The 22,076-nt window shown below is 43.5% G+C and overlaps 1 protein-coding gene across 1 annotated transcript in view; it reads left to right on the top strand.

Moving 5' to 3' along the window:
* Positions 1 to 21,514, top strand: part of Ndc1 (NDC1 transmembrane nucleoporin) — a 48,285-nt gene extending 26,771 nt beyond the window's left edge. The window contains exons 15-18 of the mRNA XM_021661253.2: positions 878 to 941; positions 1,653 to 1,753; positions 16,138 to 16,298; positions 19,060 to 21,514. Of these exons, the coding sequence (XP_021516928.1) occupies positions 878 to 941; positions 1,653 to 1,753; positions 16,138 to 16,298; positions 19,060 to 19,123 (390 nt within the window). The 3' untranslated portion in view covers positions 19,124 to 21,514. The remainder of the gene's footprint in view (positions 1 to 877; positions 942 to 1,652; positions 1,754 to 16,137; positions 16,299 to 19,059) is intronic.
* Positions 21,515 to 22,076: the final 562 nt, after the last annotated feature.

Consider the following 22,076-nt stretch of genomic DNA (forward strand, 5'->3'; position numbering starts at 1 on the left):
CACCAACAAGATGAGAGTTCTCTCAGGTTTATTGCAGTTCTTGGTCTCCAGAGGGGGAAACAAATTTATTCTGAGTGTCTTATGTGTGCCATGCGCTTTCCCGTATATTCCCTCCTGTAATTCCAGCAGTGGTCATCATTTTATGGAGAGAAGAAAGTTTCTGGTCTGAGTAGAGAGTCTTTTCCTCTGTGAGTGAATATCTCCCTTGATTTTAATTCTGCCAGAGCTGTTCTGTGGGGACGATGCGCACAATGCTGAGAAGGGTTGTAGTGATGAGCCCGGTCTCCATTACACAAAGCCAGCGTTCTTGCTTCTTGTCTGGGTTTTCAGGTGGTCTCAGGAAATTATGGTTGGTCTTGAGCTTATTCTGTAGCCTGTGGAGGCCTTGAATTCCGGATCTTCCTGCCTTAGCCTCCCAAGTAACTGGGTTTACAGGCCTGTGCTGCCAGCGTTTATTTAGATGGGCCAGTTGTTGCTGCATACTGTTTAGCCCAGGGCAAATTAAAGAAAGTCACGGGTTTTTTGGGGGGTGGGGGCGGGGTGAGTTGACAGTAGTAGACAGTTTATGAGATGGAACTGTAGTTAGGTGGCTCTTTTGTTTTTAAGAGCTTTAGTAACTCTCTCCTTGAGTGATCACTGTGCCGATTGTCTGAGGTGGGCTGCTCCTTAAATGAGAAGCTGGGGCACTTATGGGCTTGGGGCTGCAGAGTCAGTTTGATTGGATGCTCTGCTATACTTAATGTTTGTATAAGAAATTACTTCAGTTCTTAAATTTTGGAAGGCAGCTGTGAGTCTTTTGTTGCTATAGAACACACAACTATAAAATGGCAATTTTTGCACAGGGGACTTTACGTAAATATTTTTGTTTTATTTGTAGCACCCAGAGGCCTCCATTCAGGCTGTTTTTTCAGATGCCCAAATGCATATTTGGGCTTTAGAAGGTAAGTAGTATCTTAAAACTGTAATCTGTAACTGTGATTTTAGTCAGTTAATTTGAAGTCTGTTCATGAGAGGTCAGTTCTGGGACTTCCCTTGAATTTTCAGATACATTTTTATCTTTGTTTTATACAGATAGTTTTTGTATCTTCGTCCCTGGCCTGCAGTCCTGGGGACAGAACTCAGAGCCTCATATCTGCTAGGCAAGCATGCCTGCTGAGTTGCAGCTACAAGCCTAGATGGGTTTTGATTTGGGTAGAGTTATTCTGTACATAAATAAAGAAGTTGAGGCTAAGCGCCTTCCGTATCTTTATATTTAATTAAAGTGCAACCAGTAGATAGTCATTACATTGAACTAAGAAAACTTGATTGTTAATGAACTGTTTTATCTTATAAACACCACCTTGATGCTTCAGAGACCCAGGGAGGCGTTGCTTGACCAAACTATAAAAAGTGTCCTCACAGCTGTCAGGCCTCATTTCTTTGTATGTTTTGTTTTGTGGTGCTGAGGCATTTAAATACTTCTTCCGGGCTTGTTCCATCTGTAGTCCCATCTTATAGTACAGCTCTTTTTTTACAGTTATATCCAGACATAATATTTTATAAGCTTATATCTTCTAATCTTCTATCTAGACCATCCATGTCTTCTCAGATAGATGTATTCCAGATGGGTTTGTCTAATTTTAATTTTGCTTCCCTGTATTCTCCCCCTCGAGGTCTTTCGCACTTAGTAGCAGCATCATTTACAGAAGATAGATTTGGAGTTGTCCAGACTACACTTCCAGCCATCCTTAGTACTTTGTTGACCCTGCAGGAGGTAAGTGATCTGTCCCAGTGTTGGGTGCGAATGCAGGCTATCCTCCAGTGCCCAGGGTTTCTGTTTACGTCTCTAGTCCAGTAACAAAACATGCTGGAAATTAGGAAATTACAATCTAAAAAAGAGAACAAGAAGAAAAACTTTATTTGCTTAAAACATTTAAACTGAAAAAGAAAGTGTGATAAACCCATGTGACAGGCTGCTGGAATTCAGGTGGCTCAATAGTTCAGGCTATTTTGTGCGAGTTTGGGTTTTTTTCTTTGGTTTCTGAGACAGGATCTCTTGTATCTCAGAGTGGCCTGAAACTTGCTGTATGCCCAAGACAACCTTGAACTTCTGATCTTTTTCCTCTGTCTCCCAAGTACTAGAGCACTAGGTATAAGCCACCATATACTCAGCAGTCTTATGTGGTATTGGGGATCAAACCCAGGGCTTCATGTGTACTCAGCCAGCATTTTACCAACTGAGCTGGATTCCCTAGCCCAAGAGCTACTGAAAGTGCTCTGTGATTTCATCACCCAGTCAGATAAGGTCCCCAACAGCTAAGGCTGCTGGGTGTCTACCCCGAGGCTGGGTGGTTGGTTTTCACCACAGGCCTTTTTATTTTAGTCCTATACCTATAGGACGGCAGAAAGAAAAAACAAAATAAAACAAAACAAAAAACCCATGCTTTCTGCTTTCCAGCAGGCTTCCTTTCTCCCTTTTTTCCTTCCTTCCTTTACTCCCTCCCTCCATCCCTTCCTCCTTCCTTCCTTCTTTTCTTTCTTCACTCCCTCTCTCCCTCCTTCCCTCAATCCGTCCTTCCCTCCCTTCCTCCTTCCCCTTTTCATTTTTAGAATGAAGGCTACACTGTCTTGGAACTTGCTGCCCTCAAAAGAGCTGGTACTAAAGGTGTGCATCACCGTGCCCATCAGGCTTCCTTTCTTTATTCTCCCGTGTTTGTGTGTGTGTGTTTATATATGTATTTCTCCCATATATATGCATATATGTGTGTTTTGGTTGGTTGGTTGGTTTTGAGACAAGATCTTGCAGTGTAGTCCTGGCAGCCTCTCTTAAGAGACCCGCCTCACTGGCTCCTCAGTGCTGGGACTATAGACAAGTGCCCAGCCCTTCATTTCTTAATGTAGCTCGTTTTAAATCCCACCTTTTGCTATGTGAGCAGGGGAGGCACAAAGAGCTTGGGGCTTTAAGAAATAGTGTGTGAGCACAATAGGCTCTTTGTACGAGGTGCTGGGCCCAAGGAGTAACCACTGTTGTATCTTTTGGTCTGGGGAGTCAGTTAGGGAAGGAGGAAAACGTCTGCTCCACATATCCTTTGTTTACACTGTAGGGCGACTTGGTTAATAAAACAAAACAAATGATTTTTTTCTTTTCCTTTTTATCATTGTTGTCGCTTTGGACATTCAGTTTGAGTTTTTTCTTTGGGGGCAATTTTGAGATGAGGTCATTAGGTAGCCCACATGACCCACTAAAGCCCCAATCCCCTTGCATTTGCTGTCAAGGCTGGGATTAAGAGTTATGCACCGCCCTCTCCCAGCCCAGCATTGCCTAAACACACAGTAGGGCCACTGGCACTCAGGTGTGCTTTCTGCCCTTAGAACGTCTGCATTTCTGTCTTGTGAAGTAAGCAGTTACCTCTGAGTATAGATGAGGGAGGCTCACTAGTGCGGTAAAGTAGTCTGGGTTCACATACAAGCCTCAGAGAGACCAGAGCTAGGACTGAACCCAGACTGCTGCAGGGTGTTGACAGTGTAGTAGCCCCTAGGGAGAGCAGCAGCTCACATACATCATCTGTGACCTTACCTACTGGTTTCTGTCCTGGGTTTTGGTTTTCTCCCACATAGGATTCTTGAGAGAATGATTCTATCCTTGAAATGCTTTGGCTCATGATCTATCGTGTGTGTGTGTGTGTGTTAGAAAAAGGATTCCTGGCACAATTCTTACTTAACTTTGTGGTGTGTTTTAATACTTTGTTGTTTAATTTCATTAAAAAGTGCCAGCTGGAACTCCCTGAAATTGAGTAATAATGCTGCTACAAGTGAGCATGGTGACCTCGCTCACTGACTGCACAGAGATCGCCTGCCCTGGAAGGATTCCGTGCTGGCATTATGTTATTCTGTTTGCATCTCTCCCGCTGTAGGAATTCTTATTTCTTCACAGTTCACTGGAAGGAAAGCAGTCTACTCACGCTGATTGCAGTTACTCCTGCCTTCGGGTGGGAAGATAAAAATTCCAGATTTGTCAAAAAGTCAGTCCTTTCCTTGAAAAAAAAGGAGTTTAGATGGAGAATACTTTCGAAGGGCAGAGTAGAAAGATCCAAGAGGCCTATGTTGCACAGTTGAGAGTCAGAGGGACAAAGAATTGGACCAGGGAGCTGACAGGCTGAGAATTAAGGCCCCTGTGTCATGGGTGGCCTTTTTGTTGTAGTCAGGGACATTTCAGTCCTGGACCGCAGCACTGCTGCCCGCTGAGCCATACTGTCCAGTACTGTTCCTCAGCCCTTAGGCTAGGGAGGAAATCAGTTCTGTTGAGTTGTGATGGTAGAACAGGGGTGATGCTCTAGCACTGTGTGCTCTCTGATTGTGAGTAGGAGGCTCTGGCCATGACTTCGTGTTTTGTCATCTTTTGAAGCATTAGGTCTGGAGCGATGGCTAAGAGGTTAGGAGCACTGGCTGTTCTTCCAGAGGACCTGAGTTCAATTCCCAGCAACCACATGGTGGCTCACAACCATCTATAATGAAATCTGGTGCCCTCTTCTGGCATGCAGGCTTACATGCGGACCAGAACATGGTATACATATGTATGTATTATATATACATAATAAGTAAATACATAATAAGTAAATATATCTTTCAGAGGACCCTGGTTCAATTCCTAGCATCCACATGGCAGCTTGCAACTGTCTAACTCCAATTCCAGGGGATCTTGACATCCTTACACCAATGCTCATAAAATTAAATTAAAAAAAAAAAAAAAACATCTTCAGAAAAAAATCAATAGTATTTCAAGATAACCGCAATAGCAGTAATGAGATGTCAAGAGAGTGGTGACTTCTTTGATACAGAAACTGCAACTGTCACTCTTCCTGTTTAAAGTCAAGACTAAACTTTAGTTTAGAGCTCTGGGATGGTAAACCTATAGTTTATCTAGTAAAGCCAGATGAGAGCCTTACTCTAGGCACACCCCTTTTGTGTTCTTGCTTTACAGAGCAATTTTTGTGGTTTCTTGCCCCCATGTTGCCTTTCCAGAGTTACTCTAGAGTCTTTATGGTGCTTTTAAATCCCTCCCCAGACCTGCAAAATTTCTGTATCTGCTACCCATCCATCCTTTTACCCATCGTTTCAGGCTTTTCCTCAGGCCTTTAGCATTCCTGTCCCTAATGATCGTTGCAGCTTCTTGCCTGAGCTCCCTCTCTCTCTGACGGTAAGCAGTGTGTTCTTCCCTCGGGCTCTCTGCTTCAGAGCCACTGTAGACTGTTCCACTCTCCCTCAAGCGTGCCTGACTTTCCTGCATGACCCTGTTCTTTGTTTGGAACGTGCCTTTCTTTTTTCTGGCTCTGCTCTGTGATTCCCATGTCAACACTCGGTAGAATAGAGGCAGGGATCCACCTTGTCCCGTCTTTCTACTAGCATTTGATACGGTACCTGGCAAGTGGCAGGGGCTTATTAAAATGCTTGTTGGATGCCTGCTGCTCTGCTTGATTACTGGATAAGTGAGTGAAATCATCTCTTCTGGGTCCTGAATTGAGCTGCAACTCTGATGCAGCGGGCTGATGATAGTGCCTGCTTCTTTACTTTGAGGAGGCAGAGATGTGTGAATCATATTCGTTCTCACTTGTGTCTTAAGTCCTTATGTCTATGATCTTGACGGGACAGTTGCTCATAGTGAAGAGGGCAGATTCTAAGTGTCTCAGGAATGCAAGGCAAGTTGTGCTGTATCAGCTTCTGGCAGTTACTAAGGGCTGTTTGTGTGGCTCTATTTTGTTTTTTTACTTCTCAGTGTCAATAGCATCAGTCATTTAGTTGAGAATCGTTAACAATGAGAAGAGTAGGGAAGCTCTCACCCTTTATGCTGTTCAGAGGGCAAGGAGTAGAGAGACGGGTGTCCAGAGGTGGTTCCTGCTGGTGGCCACAGTGTTCACTTGAGGTGAGAGCACACACCTTCCCACCATCTGAATCAGTTAACGTGTATCCTAACTGCTATCCAGCTATTTCCTCAAGGTTTTTTAATGCTGTTTTGGTTAGTTAAAATAGAAATTTCATGGCAGGCGCTGTGCCACACGTCTGTAATCCCAGCACTCTGGGAGGCAGAGGCAGGTGGTCTCTGTGAGTTCGAGGCCAGCCTGGTCAACAAAGTCAGTCCAGGGCAGCCAAGGCTACACAGAGGAACCCTGTCTCTAAAAAACAAAAACAAAACAAAAAACGGCTTAAAATAGAAATTTCATTTGAGAGCATTACTGAATTAATTCATAGTAGTTCATTTGTCATCAGTGGGTAGGGAGCAACTGCCACCTTGCTGAAATTCAGTTGTCTTTAAAGAGATCCTTAGAGGTAAAAGTTGTGGGCCAAGATGTTTGTTTTTCAAGACAGGGTTTCTCTGTGTAGCCTTGGCTGCCCTGCAATTCTTGCTGTATGTAGACCAGGCTACTCCTGACTACTCCTGAACTCACAGAGAGGTGCTGCCCAAATCACCTAACTATGATTATTTTTTAATTGCAAAACTTTTAAGTTTTAGTAATATACAGAATGTAAAGTATACCATTAAACTTTATTTAGAGGCCTAACATGGTGGTGCACATTTTTAATCCTAGCATCCTGGAGGCGAGGTAGGTGGATCCATGAATTCAAGGGCAGCATGGTCTATAAAGCTAGTTTCAGGACAGCCACAACTACATAGTAAGACCCTATTGCAGGATATTTGATCCCATTGTGATCCCCAAAATCGTGAACTGTAAAACCCTGTTTATTGTTGGTTGAGCCCTAACACACACCATTAATCCAAGCACTTTCTGTTTATTGTAAACAGCTGATTATGGCTTACCCAGCCATAGCACACACCTTTAATCTCTGTGTACCAGATCTGGTAAAGTTAACCCTAGGTCAAGAGGTAGAGCAAGAAACCAGCTGACAGGGATTAAAGAGTAGGAGGGACTTTGCGTTGAGGGCATTTAAGACAGCGTGGAGAAGAAGAGGCTATTAGCTCAAGCTCTGGCTTTAGCTTAGGCTTCAGCTCCTCAGCTCCCTGGCTTTTTTGGTTTTGAGCTAGCTAAGCCTTTGGTCTTGGGTTTTCTGGCCTTTTCCTCCTGGGCTGTCAGCTGAGCCAATGAGTCTTTTGGGTTTTTTCCATCTGGACCTGAGCTGAGGAGGAAGGTCAGCTGGTTACTTTCTCTGCTTCTCTGAGCTAGCAGGTTTTCACCCTAGCATCTGGCTTCTGAGTCTTTGTTGGTAAAACAGAACTGTTGGGATTTTAATCATCGTTTATAACAAGACCCTGTCTTAATTTTTATTTATTTTTATTTTTATTTTTATTTTTTGTCAAGTTTGGCCTAATGTTGCAGCCATAAAATCTCCGTTCTTTGGGAGGATGAAATAGTAGAATTGCAGCTTCATTACTCACCTGGACTATAAAATGAGTTCAAGATTAGCCAGGGCAACTTAATGAGATCCAATGTGAAAAGAAGGGCTGAAGATTCAGTGGTGGAGCTCTTGCCTATAGTATGCCCAAAGGCAAAGCCCTGGGCTACATATCCCTGTGTGTGTGTGTCTATGTCACTGGACAGTTGTGTGGCCTAGGGTTTAGTCATTCACTGTGCAACCATCAGCACCATCAATCTCTAGATTCTGTTCATCTGGAGAGCATGGTACATTAAAAGTTTCAGAAAGCCTTGTTTTAAAAAGACAGTGTCACCTCAGGAGATCAGCCCTGTTGTAGTTTTTCTTCTCATCACCTGCAAGTTAGATGAGATCTTGGAACATTAAAATGTATTCCATTCATCCAACAAATACTTAACTATCTAGGTGTTACCATGGAATGACAGATAGGGCTCTTGTCCAATAGGGGTGTGCAGGCTAGAACAGAGCTGCACCAGGAGTTGATCACTGTTCTAAGGGCTCAGGGCATAGAAATGCAGGCTGATGACAGAACATAACAGGGTTCTAAACTAAGGTTGGGGGATGTGTTCCTGGATACTGGTTGCAGGAGTGGGTTTTCTGCTACCATATGTTGGTCCCTGGGATTAAATTCAAGGATCAAAGCCAACAACCTTGATAGCTAATATCTTTACCCATTGAGCTGTTTTGCTGGCCAAACTAAGATAGTTTTAGGAGCCACTATGTGGTTGCTGGGAATTGAACTCAGGACCTCTGGAAGAGCAGCCAGTGCTCTTAACCTCTGAGCCATCTCTCTAGACCCCCTAAGATAGTTTTGGAAATGAGGGGTAGAAAGGGTTTTAGCCAATAGTTTCCTTGAAGATGAAGAGGTTGGAAGGAAGTAAAGGGGAGAAAGTATTCTTGGGGGCCAGAGCATTAAGTTTGAAGGTGTGTTAGTTAATTTTCTCCAACAAACAGCGACTTAGGGGAGGGAGGGATTGTATGGGTTCAGAGGGACACAGTCCACTGTGGCAAATAAGGCAGGATGGTAGGAGCAGCCTTGTCCATGATACCAGCCGAAAAGCAGAGAAAGAATCCAGTGGCCATTTGTCAGTCACTTTGTCCTTTGTATTTAGTCTGAACATCACTGGGTCCTTGGTGTGTACTACCACACTCAAGGCAAGTCATCCTGTGTCAGTGAAACCTCAGAAAACCGCCCTCACACACATAAGTGCACACACTCACACACACACACAGCTGTGTCGCCTAGGTGATTTTAATCCAATCAAGTTGACAGTGGAAATTTGCCTTCATAAACACCCAGAGAGTTTTCACCAGTATCCTGTAATCGGGGTGTATGTATCATTTCCCTAGAATTTTATGTGGTTTGACCTAACTTGAGTGCAATACTCCAAAAGAAATGCTTTATAAAAATGTCTGTAGCAGTTTGGGAAGTTAAAGCAGGGCATGTTTTGCACGACTGAATTTTTCTGGAAAGGCTGCATATTGCTATGATTTATTCAATCAAGATCATACCCAGTAAGTGGTTGAGTCAGAATTGGAAACCAGGCTTTCAGACCCCAAGTCCTAAGCAGGCCACATATTAAATTGCTTCTTGAGGGCTTGGCAGAGGTGAGCATTTCCTCGCCTCCTTTCTTTAAAGGGAATGGCAGTCTGGCACAAGTGCCGGAGTGTCAGGTCTGGACAGATCTGGATTGGGATTTATTGGAAAAGATGTTTGCTGCATTTCTTTGCATTCAGGATTCCATTAATTAGACGCTGCGTCTCCATGTTAGGCATTGTGAAATATACAAAAGGCTACACTACAGAACCAGTATATGTCAGTGTCCGCATCTGGGTGAACTGACGAGCCCCCGCCTCGGGGGCGTGGAGCGTGAAGTGCATCACTCCGGTCGTTTGACTCTTGAAAGTGGTTAGTGAACGTGTGTTCTCATGGTGCTGTCGTCATTCCTGTGTGGTGCCACAGAACTCTCATATATGAAAACAGAAGTGCTTCCACATTAAAAGAAACATTTTTCCCTAAGAGTCTTCTTTTTTAAAGATTTATTTATTTATTATGTATAAATGTTCTGTCTGCATGCATGCCAGAAGAGGACACCAGATCTCATTATAGATGATTGCTGGGAATTGAACTCAGGACCTCTGGAAGAGCAGCCAGTGCTATTAACCTCTGAGCCATCTCTCCAGCCCTCCCTAAGAGTTTTTGACAGTGTTCTAAGATACAGAGTGGGCAGTTGATTTCATAATAGCAGCCTCTCTCAGTAGGCTTCCTTGGGCCCGGAGTGTAAGCAGTGTTACATTTTTCTCCAGGGGTATTTTGTCCATCCTGTGTTGAGCTCATTCTTCATTTGAGATGCTCGCTAGTTATGTGAGGTCCTCCTCATGTTTCTGGTGGAGAGCAAGGACCAAATGATTAAGTAGAGTGCTCCATGGATGCCCTCGTGGAGGTTCAGCTGATGAGCATTTCAGTTCTCCTGACTGCGGGTACCACACTGGGTGTAGACCACAGGCGCCTGTGTTGAGCCTGTTTGTAAGCTACCTTCAAACTTGATCTTAGCTGATCCTCACCACATGCTTTCATTGACTAGATAAACTTAGTCACTTGAGCTTTTAGCCATGTGGTGTTTTAAGTCATTCATTCTAACTTAATTAAAAGAAAGCATAACTGTTGGTAAAAGTAGAAATCTAGTTTGGCTTCTTGTAGGTAGAATACAGGTACCTCAAACCATATCATGTATTTTGAGAATTCAGATTAAACTGGAGAGATGGCTCAGCAGTTCAGAGCACTGAATGGTCTTGCAGAGGACCCAGGTTCAATTCCCAGCACCCACATGGCAGCTCATAGCTGTCTGTGACTCCAGTTCCAGAGGATCTGACACCTTCACACAGACATACATGCAGGCAGAACAGCAATGCACGTAAAATAAAAATAAACAAATTCCCTGCAGCTGCAGTTACAGGCGGGTGTGGGTGCTGGGGTTTGAACCCAAGTTCCAGCCTTTAAGAACTCTTTCCATGGTCCACTTTAGACTCACACATAAACACACACAGCTCCCTAGAGTGTGGGGGGTAGACCCCTGAGGAGGGAGAGGAGTATTTTCCCCTCGTGGAGTAGCTAAGCATGTGCAGTGGGTGGAGTGAGGAGACGAGGCCTATAAATAACCCATGTCAGCTCAGGTCAGGTTTTTCTGCCCAATGAGGGAAGTTCAGGTCAGTTTTTGCCCCCAGAGGAGCTATAAAGGGTTTTAGTTTTCAGTGGTTTTATTTTTTTTTCCTTTTGGTTTTGTTGGGTTTGTTTTTTCTTTTTTCTTTCAGAACTGGTGATAAGGTAGGTAAAATAAGAAAAGACATGGTTTTAATTTCTCTGTAGATACTGTTTACTGGAGTCCCTGAACCTGCGTCCCTTGTCCTGTGTTTCATATGGAGCTTAGTGAGGACTGGGGAGGGTTGCTGGCTCATTTAACCCTAGTGCATTTCTTTTTCGAACAGTTTAACTGTAAAGATTAATGTTTTGGTCTGGAGTAAACGCCTCCTGTAGAAGCTTTAGGTCCTGAATTTGGATGTCTAGTTTCCAGGAGAAAAGCCCAGCATGGCTCATATGGCTGTAACCTCATCTTTGGTGGGGAGAGGGTGACACCAAGCAGTGGCTGGCCAGCCAAACTGCTGAGCTTCACAGAGGCTTTGCCTCAGAATGATAGCAAGGTGGAGAGCAGCCGAGGGAAGATGTTGACCTTGGGACTCCGAGCACACACGCACACGCATATACACACCTACTCACTCATGTACATGCCACATACACGCAAAGATTGGTGCTTTGGGGGCTTTTTTCCTAATTTGGAGCCTATCAAAGAGCAATTACTTACAAAAAATTCAATAAAATCATTCATTCTCTTGCACTTACCCATTAGATATGTTGGATCCTTTTAAAATCCCCAGTGGTGGCGCACGCCTTTAACCCCAGCACTCAGAAGGCAGAGGAAGGTGAATCTATGAGTTCGAGGCCAGCCTGGCCTACAGAGTGAATTCCAGGAAGGCCAGGGTTACAGAGAAACCCTATCTCAAAAAAAGAAAACAGAACAAAGCCCTGAAAATCCAAGGGCAGGTCTATCGTGAGAGCATAGTGACTTGACATTTCTGGTGTTTTGAACAATTTGTTATTTGTCTTCCTAAGAAGTATTTCCTTATTAGCAATCATTTCTCCCATTTCTGGTAAAAGATTAATAAAACAGAAGAATGTTAAAATCATGTGATATTTTGTGCATTCAAGAAATACTATATAAGAAATTTGGAAACATCTCTAGTTATTCATGAAGGGTTCATTGAGTACAGTTGGTGGATGAGATTTTAAAAATGTCTTACCTGTGTGTGCTGGTGGACACCTTTAATCCCATCACATGTGAGCCTGAGGCAGGCAGGGTTTCCAGAGCAAGTTCCAGCGTGACAGCCAGGATCACAGAGAAACCCTTTCTCAAAAGCAGAAACAAACCCTCGAGTTTTTTTTAGCCATGGATTTGTAATGTGTGTGAGTGCTCTGCCTGCATGTATGTGAGCACCGTGTGAGCTTATTGCCCATGTAGGCCAGAAGAGGGCGCTGACGTGCCTAGACCTGGGCATGGGTGATTGTGAGCTGCTGTGTCGGTGCTGAGAATCAATTCTGGGTCCTTGCCAGGAACAGCAAGTGTTTCAATTGCTGAGCCATCTCTCTAGCCTTGAATTCAGATTTTTTTTTTTAAACGACTAAAATCTGCTGACGGTGGCAGAGGATATTACTACTGTGCTGCAGCATGACTTCGAGAAAGCAAACAAGCCCAGAGTCGGGCAGCAGTAGCTCGTCTCTGTGAAGTCACACGTGCTGGCGCTTACATGCAGTGCAGGTGTTACTGATCTGCCTCAGCCCAGGCATTTCACCGAGGCCAGTGTAAGGTCGTTACTGAGGTGCTATGTTCTGCACTCTGTCTTTGGAAATCTCGCCAGTCTCACTGCTGGACTGCTTCGGTCAGTGCTGCCACGTTCAAGTGCTCAGCAGCGTTTTCTGACAAGTGGTTGAGTTCTGCCGCTTCGCTCTGGGTTTTCATGATTGCGGTGACATTGATCTTGCAAGAATTGGAAACAGGGCACGGTGGCACAGGCCTGTAATTCTGCCACTTGGGCACCAGAGACAGGAGCAGTGCTGGTTGGAGGCCGGCTGGCAGTTCACCTCGAGGTACAGACTAGCTTCAGAAACAGAAAGACCTTTTCTCCAAAAAGGTGTCACCTTGTCTGGGGACAAGGTGCGGTGGGAGCTTGTGGGTTTGCTCACGTCCTGGGAGCTCAGCATGGTAGTGCATATCTGTGTTTGTTTTTAATGACTCTGTGTATATGGGTAGTTTGGCTGCATGTGTCTATACATCATCTGTGTGCTTGGTGCCTTCGGAGGCCAGAAGAGGGCATTAGCTCCTCTGTAATTGGAGTTACAGAAGGTTGGGATGTTGGGAGTGGAACATGGGTCCTGGAAGAGCAGCTAGTGCTCTTAACTGCTGAGGTGTCTCTAGCCTCGGTGTACATCTTTAATCTCAGTGTACCTATAGCAAGAAGGGGGGCAGAGACAGGAAAATTCCTGGAAGGCCATTGGCCATCCAGCTTGGCATATGCAGTGACGAGCTTAAGATGGCAGGTGCAGCGGTCTGACCCCAAGGCTCTCCTCTGGCCTGCACAAGAGCAGCATGTCATATGTGTAATCACATACATGATAAGCAGTTGGGGCAGAACAATACTGTGTGTGTGCTTTTTTCAGGTGCTACCCACTTTATTTTTAAGGCGGGTTCTTCGTTGTTGTGGGTGAACAGTGAGCCCACGGAGTCCACTTGTCTTCACAGTTACAAACGTGTCATTATTCCTGGCTCCAGAACCTGTGTGTGTAGATATATGCGTGTATATTTGTGTGCGTATATACATACATGTGTGTGCATGTGTTGTTTTAACTTGTCTGTGGATAAGAGTGTGCCTGTGCCACTTTCACAGTGCGTTGCCAGCCCCAACACAATGTCTATTTAAGAAGAAAGGGAAATACATGTGGTATTCTCAGCAGTAAGTCACTCAGCAGGAAGAACAGCATTTTATAAGGTCATCATCTATTTTGCAAAGACTCCACACGGCCGTTTCCTTCATCTTCTGTGGTATTTGTGGGCCACATTTAATTTTTAAGAGCATGGCAAGTAATGCAGCTGTTCAGATAAGGAAAAGGATGATGGCGAAGTGAAGTAGTCTTGTGTCGATCCCTTGGGTTTGTATCTATAAACCTAACAGTGAAATTGTTTGTAATTATATTGAAAAGGAAGTGTCTATGTTTTGTTCAACAAGATTCTGGAATTTAAAAAATAATTGTATTTGTTTGTACAAACACAACAGCCAGAACTATTGATGAGTTTGAATGTATTAGGAATGTGTCTTTGATTCTAAGTCAGTGTTTACAGTGAGATGTTTCAGATTTCACATGGTAGTTGTCGGGCTACTGTGAGGTTGTTTCCCAGTTCAGCTGCATCGCATCTTTCAACCTGAAAAATGTGAGCCAGGTGTGATAGCCCAGGCCTTTCATACCAGCAAACAGGAGGCAGGAGCAGGTGGATCTCTGAGTTCAGGGCCAGCCAGGATTGTATAGTAATTTATTTTTGTTTTTAGACTAAATCTGAAAAATGTTGGATAAAAATTGAGTTTGCTATCTTCATATTCTTCTGACTTACATTTGTATAAAGTTAGTTTACGTTATCATGTCGTTCTTCGCCAGTGTTTTGTGGGCTACTGTATATGTCTCTGCTGTGTGCATGCCTGCATATGTGCATATGGGTGTGTGATGCAAGGGTTGGAATCCAAGGGTTAATGAACTTTAGACTAGAAAAGTCACAAGGTCAGTGGATCCAGATAGTAAATCATGACGGCTGTTTTCTTGGCATAACAGCATGAGTCAAGTGTGTGAGAAAAGTACAACGAGAATGACCTCTCCATTATGACTCGGTGTTACTTAATATTGCTCAAATGTTTCTCTGAACACCATCTCCCATACTGCCTAGAAGGTATTTCAACTATGTCCCAGTCTTAGGAAATGCTCTAGTAAGTGAGTGTTGCAAAAGAACAAATGATTGGACTTGGAGTTAACATGGCATACGTAACATATGCATCAAATTTTGTTCCTTTTCTAAAATTCTACTATGGTATGGTAAAAGAATCGTTAAAATACATAAATCTGTAAGCAGGGTTGCAATCAGTAACACACAGTTTGTGAGGCTGGAAAGCAGATGTTGAGTTGATAGGTTTAGCAGATTCCAGAGGCAGGTCCTAAGTTGGGAAAGGCTCTGGGTACCTTTACAGCCGAGGTTAGGCACACAAAGAAAGAGGATCAGAGACCAGTAGGATCCTAGGTCCTCTGCTGCTAATTGTTCCTTTTTCACTCCATCCTGAGACCCATCCTCTAGAGGCTAGAACACAGGCCTGGACTGGGAGAGGCCTGGCAGTGTGGGGAGTGTGCACAAGATGAGTTCTGCTGACCGCTGGGCCCAGCCCTTCTCACAGGGTGATCTAGGGACAAAGACGTCAAATGACTAAGTACCTTTCAGGAAGCCTGTTAGCTCTCAGGAGTTTCCACCCAGTCAGGAACCAGGCATCACCAGATTCCTGAGGTACGTCTCTAACATGGCTGACAGAGACCAAAAGAAGCAAAGGGAAGAAAGTATTAAAAAACAAAACAAATCCACAGAAATAGGGGATATTATATCCTTGAGCAAAAATACTGTGCTAAAATAAGAAAGAACAACACGATGACACACAGGGCTTGAAATTCAGAACACAGTGTCTGGAATAATTTCACTCCTGGTGATTGTATCTGTGCTGTGAATAAAGTGTGTGTGATGTGTCCTCCTCACTGAACAGTGTCTCGCTCTCGTAGGTTAATATCTTTCATCTTTACTTTTCGCTTCTCTTACTGCAATGACTGTGTTATTTTTAAATTATATTATTTGCCTGTGGCCTTTCACGAACCTTCAAGCGTTCATTTCCTGACTGTATCAACTGCAAATAAATCCGTTTCTCCTGTCCCATCTGTTGCTGCTTGCTGACACCTATCCTGTAGGTGAAACCTAATTTAGAATTAAGAAGAGAGAAAAAAATAGTTTAGTAATGGCTTTCTGTATTAAAAGTTAATGTTTTGGTCCTTTTTGCTGAGATTGGGATAAAACAGTGATAAACAGAATGTGGGGCCTTGGGGCTTTGCTGGCTCCTGGAAACTTGGGTGTTTTTTAACAGCCGTTTGCAAAGTGTTGTGACTGGTTCATTAAAGAACACACATGACCTTGTAGATGTGCACATTAGCCATAGTGAAATTTTCATTTCTTAGACTGACTTGACTTTTTTTTTTTTTTTTTTTTCCTCAAGACAGGCTTTCTCTGTGTAGCCGTGGCTGTCCTGAAACTCACTCTTGGACCAGGCTGGCCTCAAACTCAGAACTGAGAGATCCACATGCCTCTGCCTCCAGAGCGCTGGGATTAAAGGCGTGCACCACCACTGCCCGACTTTTTATTTTTATTTTTTCCATTTATTATTTTGTGGGCATGTGTTGAGCATGTGGTCAGAGGACATCCTTAGGAGTCGGTTCTCTCATGTGGAGTCTGAGCATTGAACTCGCATGGACTTAGGTCATGTGGCTTTGCAGCAAGTGCCTTACCCAGTGAGACGCCTCAGGCTTTCTCGTCCACCCTGGCTTTCGTGATGATCGGAACTAATGTGTTTTCTTTCTTCCTGGTCTAGGCTGTCGACAAGTACTTCAAGCTGCCTCATGCTTCTAGTAAACCACCCCGAATTTCAGGAAGCCTTGTGGACACATCCTACAAAACATTACGATTTGCCTTCAGGGCCTCACTGAAAACCGCTATCTACCGCATAGTTACCACGTTTGGCGACCATCTGAAGTAAGTTTACCCATCTGATCCACACTGATGCCTGCTCTCAGGAGTTCTTTGAGACTGGGCACAAGACGCTTGTGTGTTGAAAGTTTTCTTCTAGGTCCTTGATGGTTGCCTCGGATTAAGAGCTTATGTACAGAGTTGGTGTTTATACTTAAAATTTTTGTTATGACTATCTTTAGGGATTTCTTTCAAGTGACAGAAAAGCAGCAAATGTGTGTTATATATATATTTAAGTTAAAAAAATTCCAAATGCCTTTCCAGAAAAGCATATTAAAAATAAGTCTCTTGTTACATTTTGGTCAGAAAACTAAGACTTGGGTACTTGGGTGAGCAGAATCTTCCATAAATGAGGCTGTGGTGCTTTGTGAATCATGCTGGAAAAACACCGGCACATCACAACACCTTCAGAAACTCAACCAGAGAGAAACCACAAATGCCAGGCCTGTTTATATTTAGTTTCATTGATGTTTACTGCTTTGCTCTCATGAAATGCTCTAGCTGGACAGGATGAAGGATGCTGGTTTCCTGACTAAGCTCTGTTTATTGTAATTAGGAATGAGTTCTAGAAGGCATGGGGGATTGTTCTGCGCTTTTGTGTCCAGTCAGTAAACGGAATACTGTATACTGCCTGCTTTGTTTACTCTTACTTCCACAGCTCAAGGCAGCAGCAATAGCAAATATTCTTAGCACGCTTTGGTTCTGTGTGAGAACATAAAAGAACTGTAAATGATCCTGTATCATTGAGACATTTATTTAATTGTTTAATAGCAAACAAAAGTTCAGTATTAATGTCTAGACCCATGCTGTCCACTGTGATGGCCATGGATTGTAGCTTTTTGTTTCTTTTTCTCAAGAATTTTGTGAGGAGCAGAGGTTATACTAATTACACAGGCGTGTCAGAGGAGACACAGAACAGTTAAATCTTGTCTGAAAGCACGTTTGCATAGTGTGAACCTGAAAGGAGGCCTTGTTGTTTTTAAAAATCTTTCCACTTTCCGTTCCCAGCACTAGGCTGCCTCTAGGATTTGAGCTGGTTTACAGGATGTGCTCCAACCGTACTCTTCCATGATAGAGAGAAGTAGGTGTGACAGAGCAAAAACAGAGCATGATGGAGTGGAGAAAAAGGATTTCTTAGCTAGGAAAGGTTGGAAGGTGGCTAACTGAAGTTCTGCCTTTCTCCTTCCCCTGAGCAAAGCCGTACTTTATGTAGCTGGCACCAGCGGGCAGGCAGGACAAGTGGTACAGTAGCAGGAAGTCCTAGCTCTGGAGTTGCTCCAACACGTGGGTTTATGTCTGGCTATAGGATTGCCTGTCTGGGTTGTGAGGAAGTTACTGAAGCAGCTCAGCCTGGGCTGGATCTCACAGGTTTTCAGTTACAGAGCCAGGAATCAGACCAGATCTTGCTAACTCTGGTTCTAGCTGTTGTCTCTGCCACGCGGCCCGACCTCTGAACTGTAGGTGGTATTTAGGCCCCCACTTGGCTTTGGTGGGCATTGACAGAGAAGAAAATGGAATCCTCATATTCGTACAGCCCAGCACCCATTGTGTGTTCTGACTGTAATGTTTGATTGTTCGCCCAGAGCTCCCACCTGGAGAACCCAGGCACAGGGGAGGTCAACTCTTCGGGATTTTGAGACGTGGTTTCTCTGTGTAGTCCTGGCTGTCCTGGAACTTGCTGTGTAGTGCAGGCCGGTCTTGAACTCAGAGATCCTCCTGCCTCTGCTTCCTGAATGCAGGGGTTACAGATGTGTGCTGCCAGTGTGCTCCACTGGCTCATAATTAGGGAAATTTGCTTTATTTCCAACCTATAACATTAAAATGCAGATCTTAGAGCTTAGGGCAATCTCCTCTCTTGCCTCTCTTGCTAGTGGAGGGGCGAGTTATAGGGCAAGGTGGTGGTTAGTGACAGTGGCCTGGTGAGCACCTTTCCAGATGTCATCTTTCACAGTAACATGCCTCCAGTGGTTTCTTCATGGTGTCAGGAAGCAGAGGTGATTGGGAGGCATTGTGGGCTAATCTGTAGGAAAGGCATTAGAACAAGACTTGTGGTACTGACAGGGTACCTTCAGCTGTTTGAAAGATTATCATTCAGACGATTCTATTACTAATTAAGAACTAGAAAACCAGCATTTTTATTGTATTCAGTTTTTATCCAAAAGCTACAAAGAACTTATGTACCAGTTGTAGGATGTGTTTGCCTGCCTTCTGTCAAGGTAATGTACTTTTGTGATGGAGAGCTGAGGGAGCATGGAATCCCCATCCATAACAGTATATGTTCAAAGGGAGAAATAAATCCAAGCCACCAAGCTGTTACCTTTGAAAACGATTATTGGAATCTATTGTGTTTTAAGCAAACATTTTAGTTTAAAGGATTTTATATTAAAGGCAATTCAAATACTCCACAATTCAAAGATAATGTTCAAATCTGGTTTGAATAAAATAATAAAATCCAGAGAATCTACTGCGGGGCCTGGACCTCTGCACAGCAGGTTCCAGAGTAGAGCAGGTTAGAGCGATGCCTGCACTTGTCAGTCTGAATTTGCTCTGGTCTTTGAGAAGGTAGAAACATGCCATTGCCCGATGCAAGCCCTTGCCGCCATTAGATTAAAAAGGGGTTTCATCCAGTTTTTTCAGAAGTACTAAATAAGTGAAGATTTCTATTCATTTTTAATTGTTTTGAAAAATATTGACTTTGTGCTCTGTGGTTCACTTAATATGCTTAATGTGAAATAAAGCTTATGCTTTGCATTTATGTTTCATTTAGTGCTGTGCAAGCATCTGCAGAACATCAGAAAAGACTTCAACAGTTCTTGGAGTTCAAAGAATAGTTAAGTAATATAAACTGTGTTCATTACCCTGCTGATACAACTACAGATGGGACAGTAAATGTTCAGCATTCTTGGATCAGAAGAAAATGGACTAATTAGATGCTTCCTTTGTCGTGGTGCCTGCTTTGAAAACTATACTTTAATGGGAGAAATCATGGAAAGAAATTCTCAGCAGAATAACCGAAAACTGCCTTTTCTGTACCGAATGCTTTTTGTGTGTGTGGGATAATAAAATCTTTATTCACGTTCACAGGAGCATCTGTGGCAGCCAAACTGTCTCTTGCTCATATAACTTGACAATAATCACTCACAATTTTTTTTCTTTAGAATTTACTTTTGAAAAGAGTGGAGCCAGCTCCGAAGTTAAAGTAGGGTGACTTGATATACAATCTTTCTTAATCTCTCTAAGAGGATAGCTCTTTGTAAACTCAAAATATATAAACTTAAGATTAGTTTGTTTACTAAAGGATAAAAATGGTAACAGCGGAGAAATATTCACAGTAAAAATATTGTCTACAGGACATATTTTGTTAATCTGTTAGGTTGTGTTTTTGTTTCCAGGGACAAATTAAATTTGCATGATTGTCCAAAAAGAATCTCGATTTACAGATGCTAACTCTATATAAAGGAATGTGGAAAAATTGAGGTTTTAAGTTACACAATTAAACATTCACATTTGGCTTTTGAAAAATAATTGAGCAACATCTATGAATTCATTTTGTATCATGCTAGTAAGCGATGAGAATGTGGGCATTTCCCAGCCAGTTTTGCTTTCTTTTTTGAAACAACATTAAGCAGTTGGCAGAGGTTTCCAGATGAGGGGAAAGGTTTTGTAAGAGGACCTGGGAGCTTCCCATTCCCCTACTGTCTGTCTTTACCAGATCAAATTATGCTGTGAGTCCAGTCTATCTTCACACAGGGATCAGCCTCTGCTGCGTTAGCTGGCTAATTAAAATATAATAGGACCATCTTTAGAGCCAGAAAGACAGTCATCAAACAGCAAGCGAAGCCAGGATGTCAGAGGCGTCACTGTGCTCAGGACCATGGATGCCCAAATGTGCCCGTGGTCACTTTATGACTTATTAGGTCATTTCTTGGGAGACGAAACATTGGAAGTCCTGCTGGCAGATAGTCATTAGGCAAGCTTTGGCCCAAATCCTCCTTCATCAATCCTTTTCTGTTATCTTTTCCCTCTAGGGTCCCCCCAAATTTCCTTTAAAGTTGCACAGTATCGTATATGGATGTTAAATACGGTGCGGGTGCCTGGACTTTGGCTTCACTGACATGCTATACCTTTACGGTCGTATATGTCAGCTCCAGACACTAGTGCCCCTCCACCCAGCACATGGCAAGTCATAAATGGATCCTGCTGGCCGTAATTAAAAGTGACTTGACGGCAGAGTCCCTCCCCTCACTTGTTAAGTTTCAGGGCTTTAAGTCCCCACTCTACCTCGTGTGTGAGGGTGACTTCATCTTTTCTCTTCCTTTCTTTCAGTGTGAAAGTTGGGTTTCCAGTATTTCGTTTCTTACAGATGACCAGAGAAGCACGGCTAGATAATGGAGAGTGTTTGTACTCCATGAGTTAAAGCCATAAGCTTTGTGTATTCCCTGGCTGCCTCTGACTGAAGTACTTCAGAAGACAGAGCCTTAATCTTGTGTCTCCATAAAGAACTGTGTTTTGTGTGTGTAACTCACAGCAGAGGCAATCAATCCTTTCAACTGGGTCTCACTCCTGTGAAATGTCTGCTTTGCTCTAGGTTCTTGCCGTTCCCACGCCCTCTGTGTGAACGTGTATTTGATAGCAGTATGGATTTTTCTGGAGGCGCTGTGTATGAGGTCCAGACCACACCATGTCTGCCTGGTGGGAAGCGGGACACTGCCCATCCCCTCAGATTTGTATTGATCTGGGAAGGTGAGGGGTCATTATTTTTCTCCGTTGGTGGTCAAGGGTGTTCTTAAAAGGCACCCTTCCTTCTGCACACAAGGAGGACCAGCGGGGGGGCCCACAGGAGACCTACAGGAGAGAAACACGTCCTTGGGTGAAGTTGCATCCTGCCGACAAACCTGCTGATGTGCTAGCCGGAAAATTAGTGCCTGAAAGCCTTTCTCTGGCTGTCAGAACAAAACACGATCAGCGCCTATGTGTGTGTGTCTAATGGGGCATACAAAGCCACAGAGCTGCTTTTGCAGAGTAGTGGGAAACTTCTAGAATAAACCTTATTCTGGTGAGTAGACGTGAGAAGTCACACTGGGTCCCTGTGCCGGGTTTCTTCCTGGGTGCTTTGTGTGTCTTCCTATTAATATTTATGGTAATCCGTTTATATCCTTATGTATGATGCTGAATTGGTAGAAAAATAAAGTGATAATTCTTAACTGAGACTGTTGATTGAACTCTGAATCTCTGTGTGTTTCCTTAACCACTGCCATTGAGCCTCATAATTGTTGCTGCTAAAACTTGTACAGGGTTAACTTCTGGGTAACCAGCTTTTGCCCTTAAACAGACCGAGTTGGTGGGTGATTCTGTGGTTAGCAGTAATTTCAAAGAGCCTCAATTCTGAAAGTCTCCCTATCTCTCTTGGCTCTTTACTCCAAAACTAAACAAAGAGTGCAGGTGCTGAAAGCCGTCTCTTAACAGAGGTTTCTTGCCAAAATCGTATTTCTAAACAGATCATAGTCCCCCAGCCAACAGTTCTGTCAACTTTACTTAGTTTGAACTTCACCTTTAGGTATTAAGGCTGACTCTTGCTCTCCCAACCCCTCGTCATCTTTAAAATCAAATCACTTAATACATTCGTCAGTCACCAACCCTGCTATCTTTAGCAGGTTGTTCACTGCCATTCTAATTGTTATGACTGTTTTAGCCTGATTAGTTTGAAGGCAGCGCTTTCTGTGTGGCCTCAAGCCCGTGGTAATCTTCCTGCTTTAGGCCCCAGAGTGCTAGATTCTATACCAT

This window comes from Meriones unguiculatus, chromosome 12 (assembly GCF_030254825.1).
Source record: "Meriones unguiculatus strain TT.TT164.6M chromosome 12, Bangor_MerUng_6.1, whole genome shotgun sequence".
Lineage (NCBI taxonomy): Eukaryota > Metazoa > Chordata > Mammalia > Rodentia > Muridae > Meriones > Meriones unguiculatus.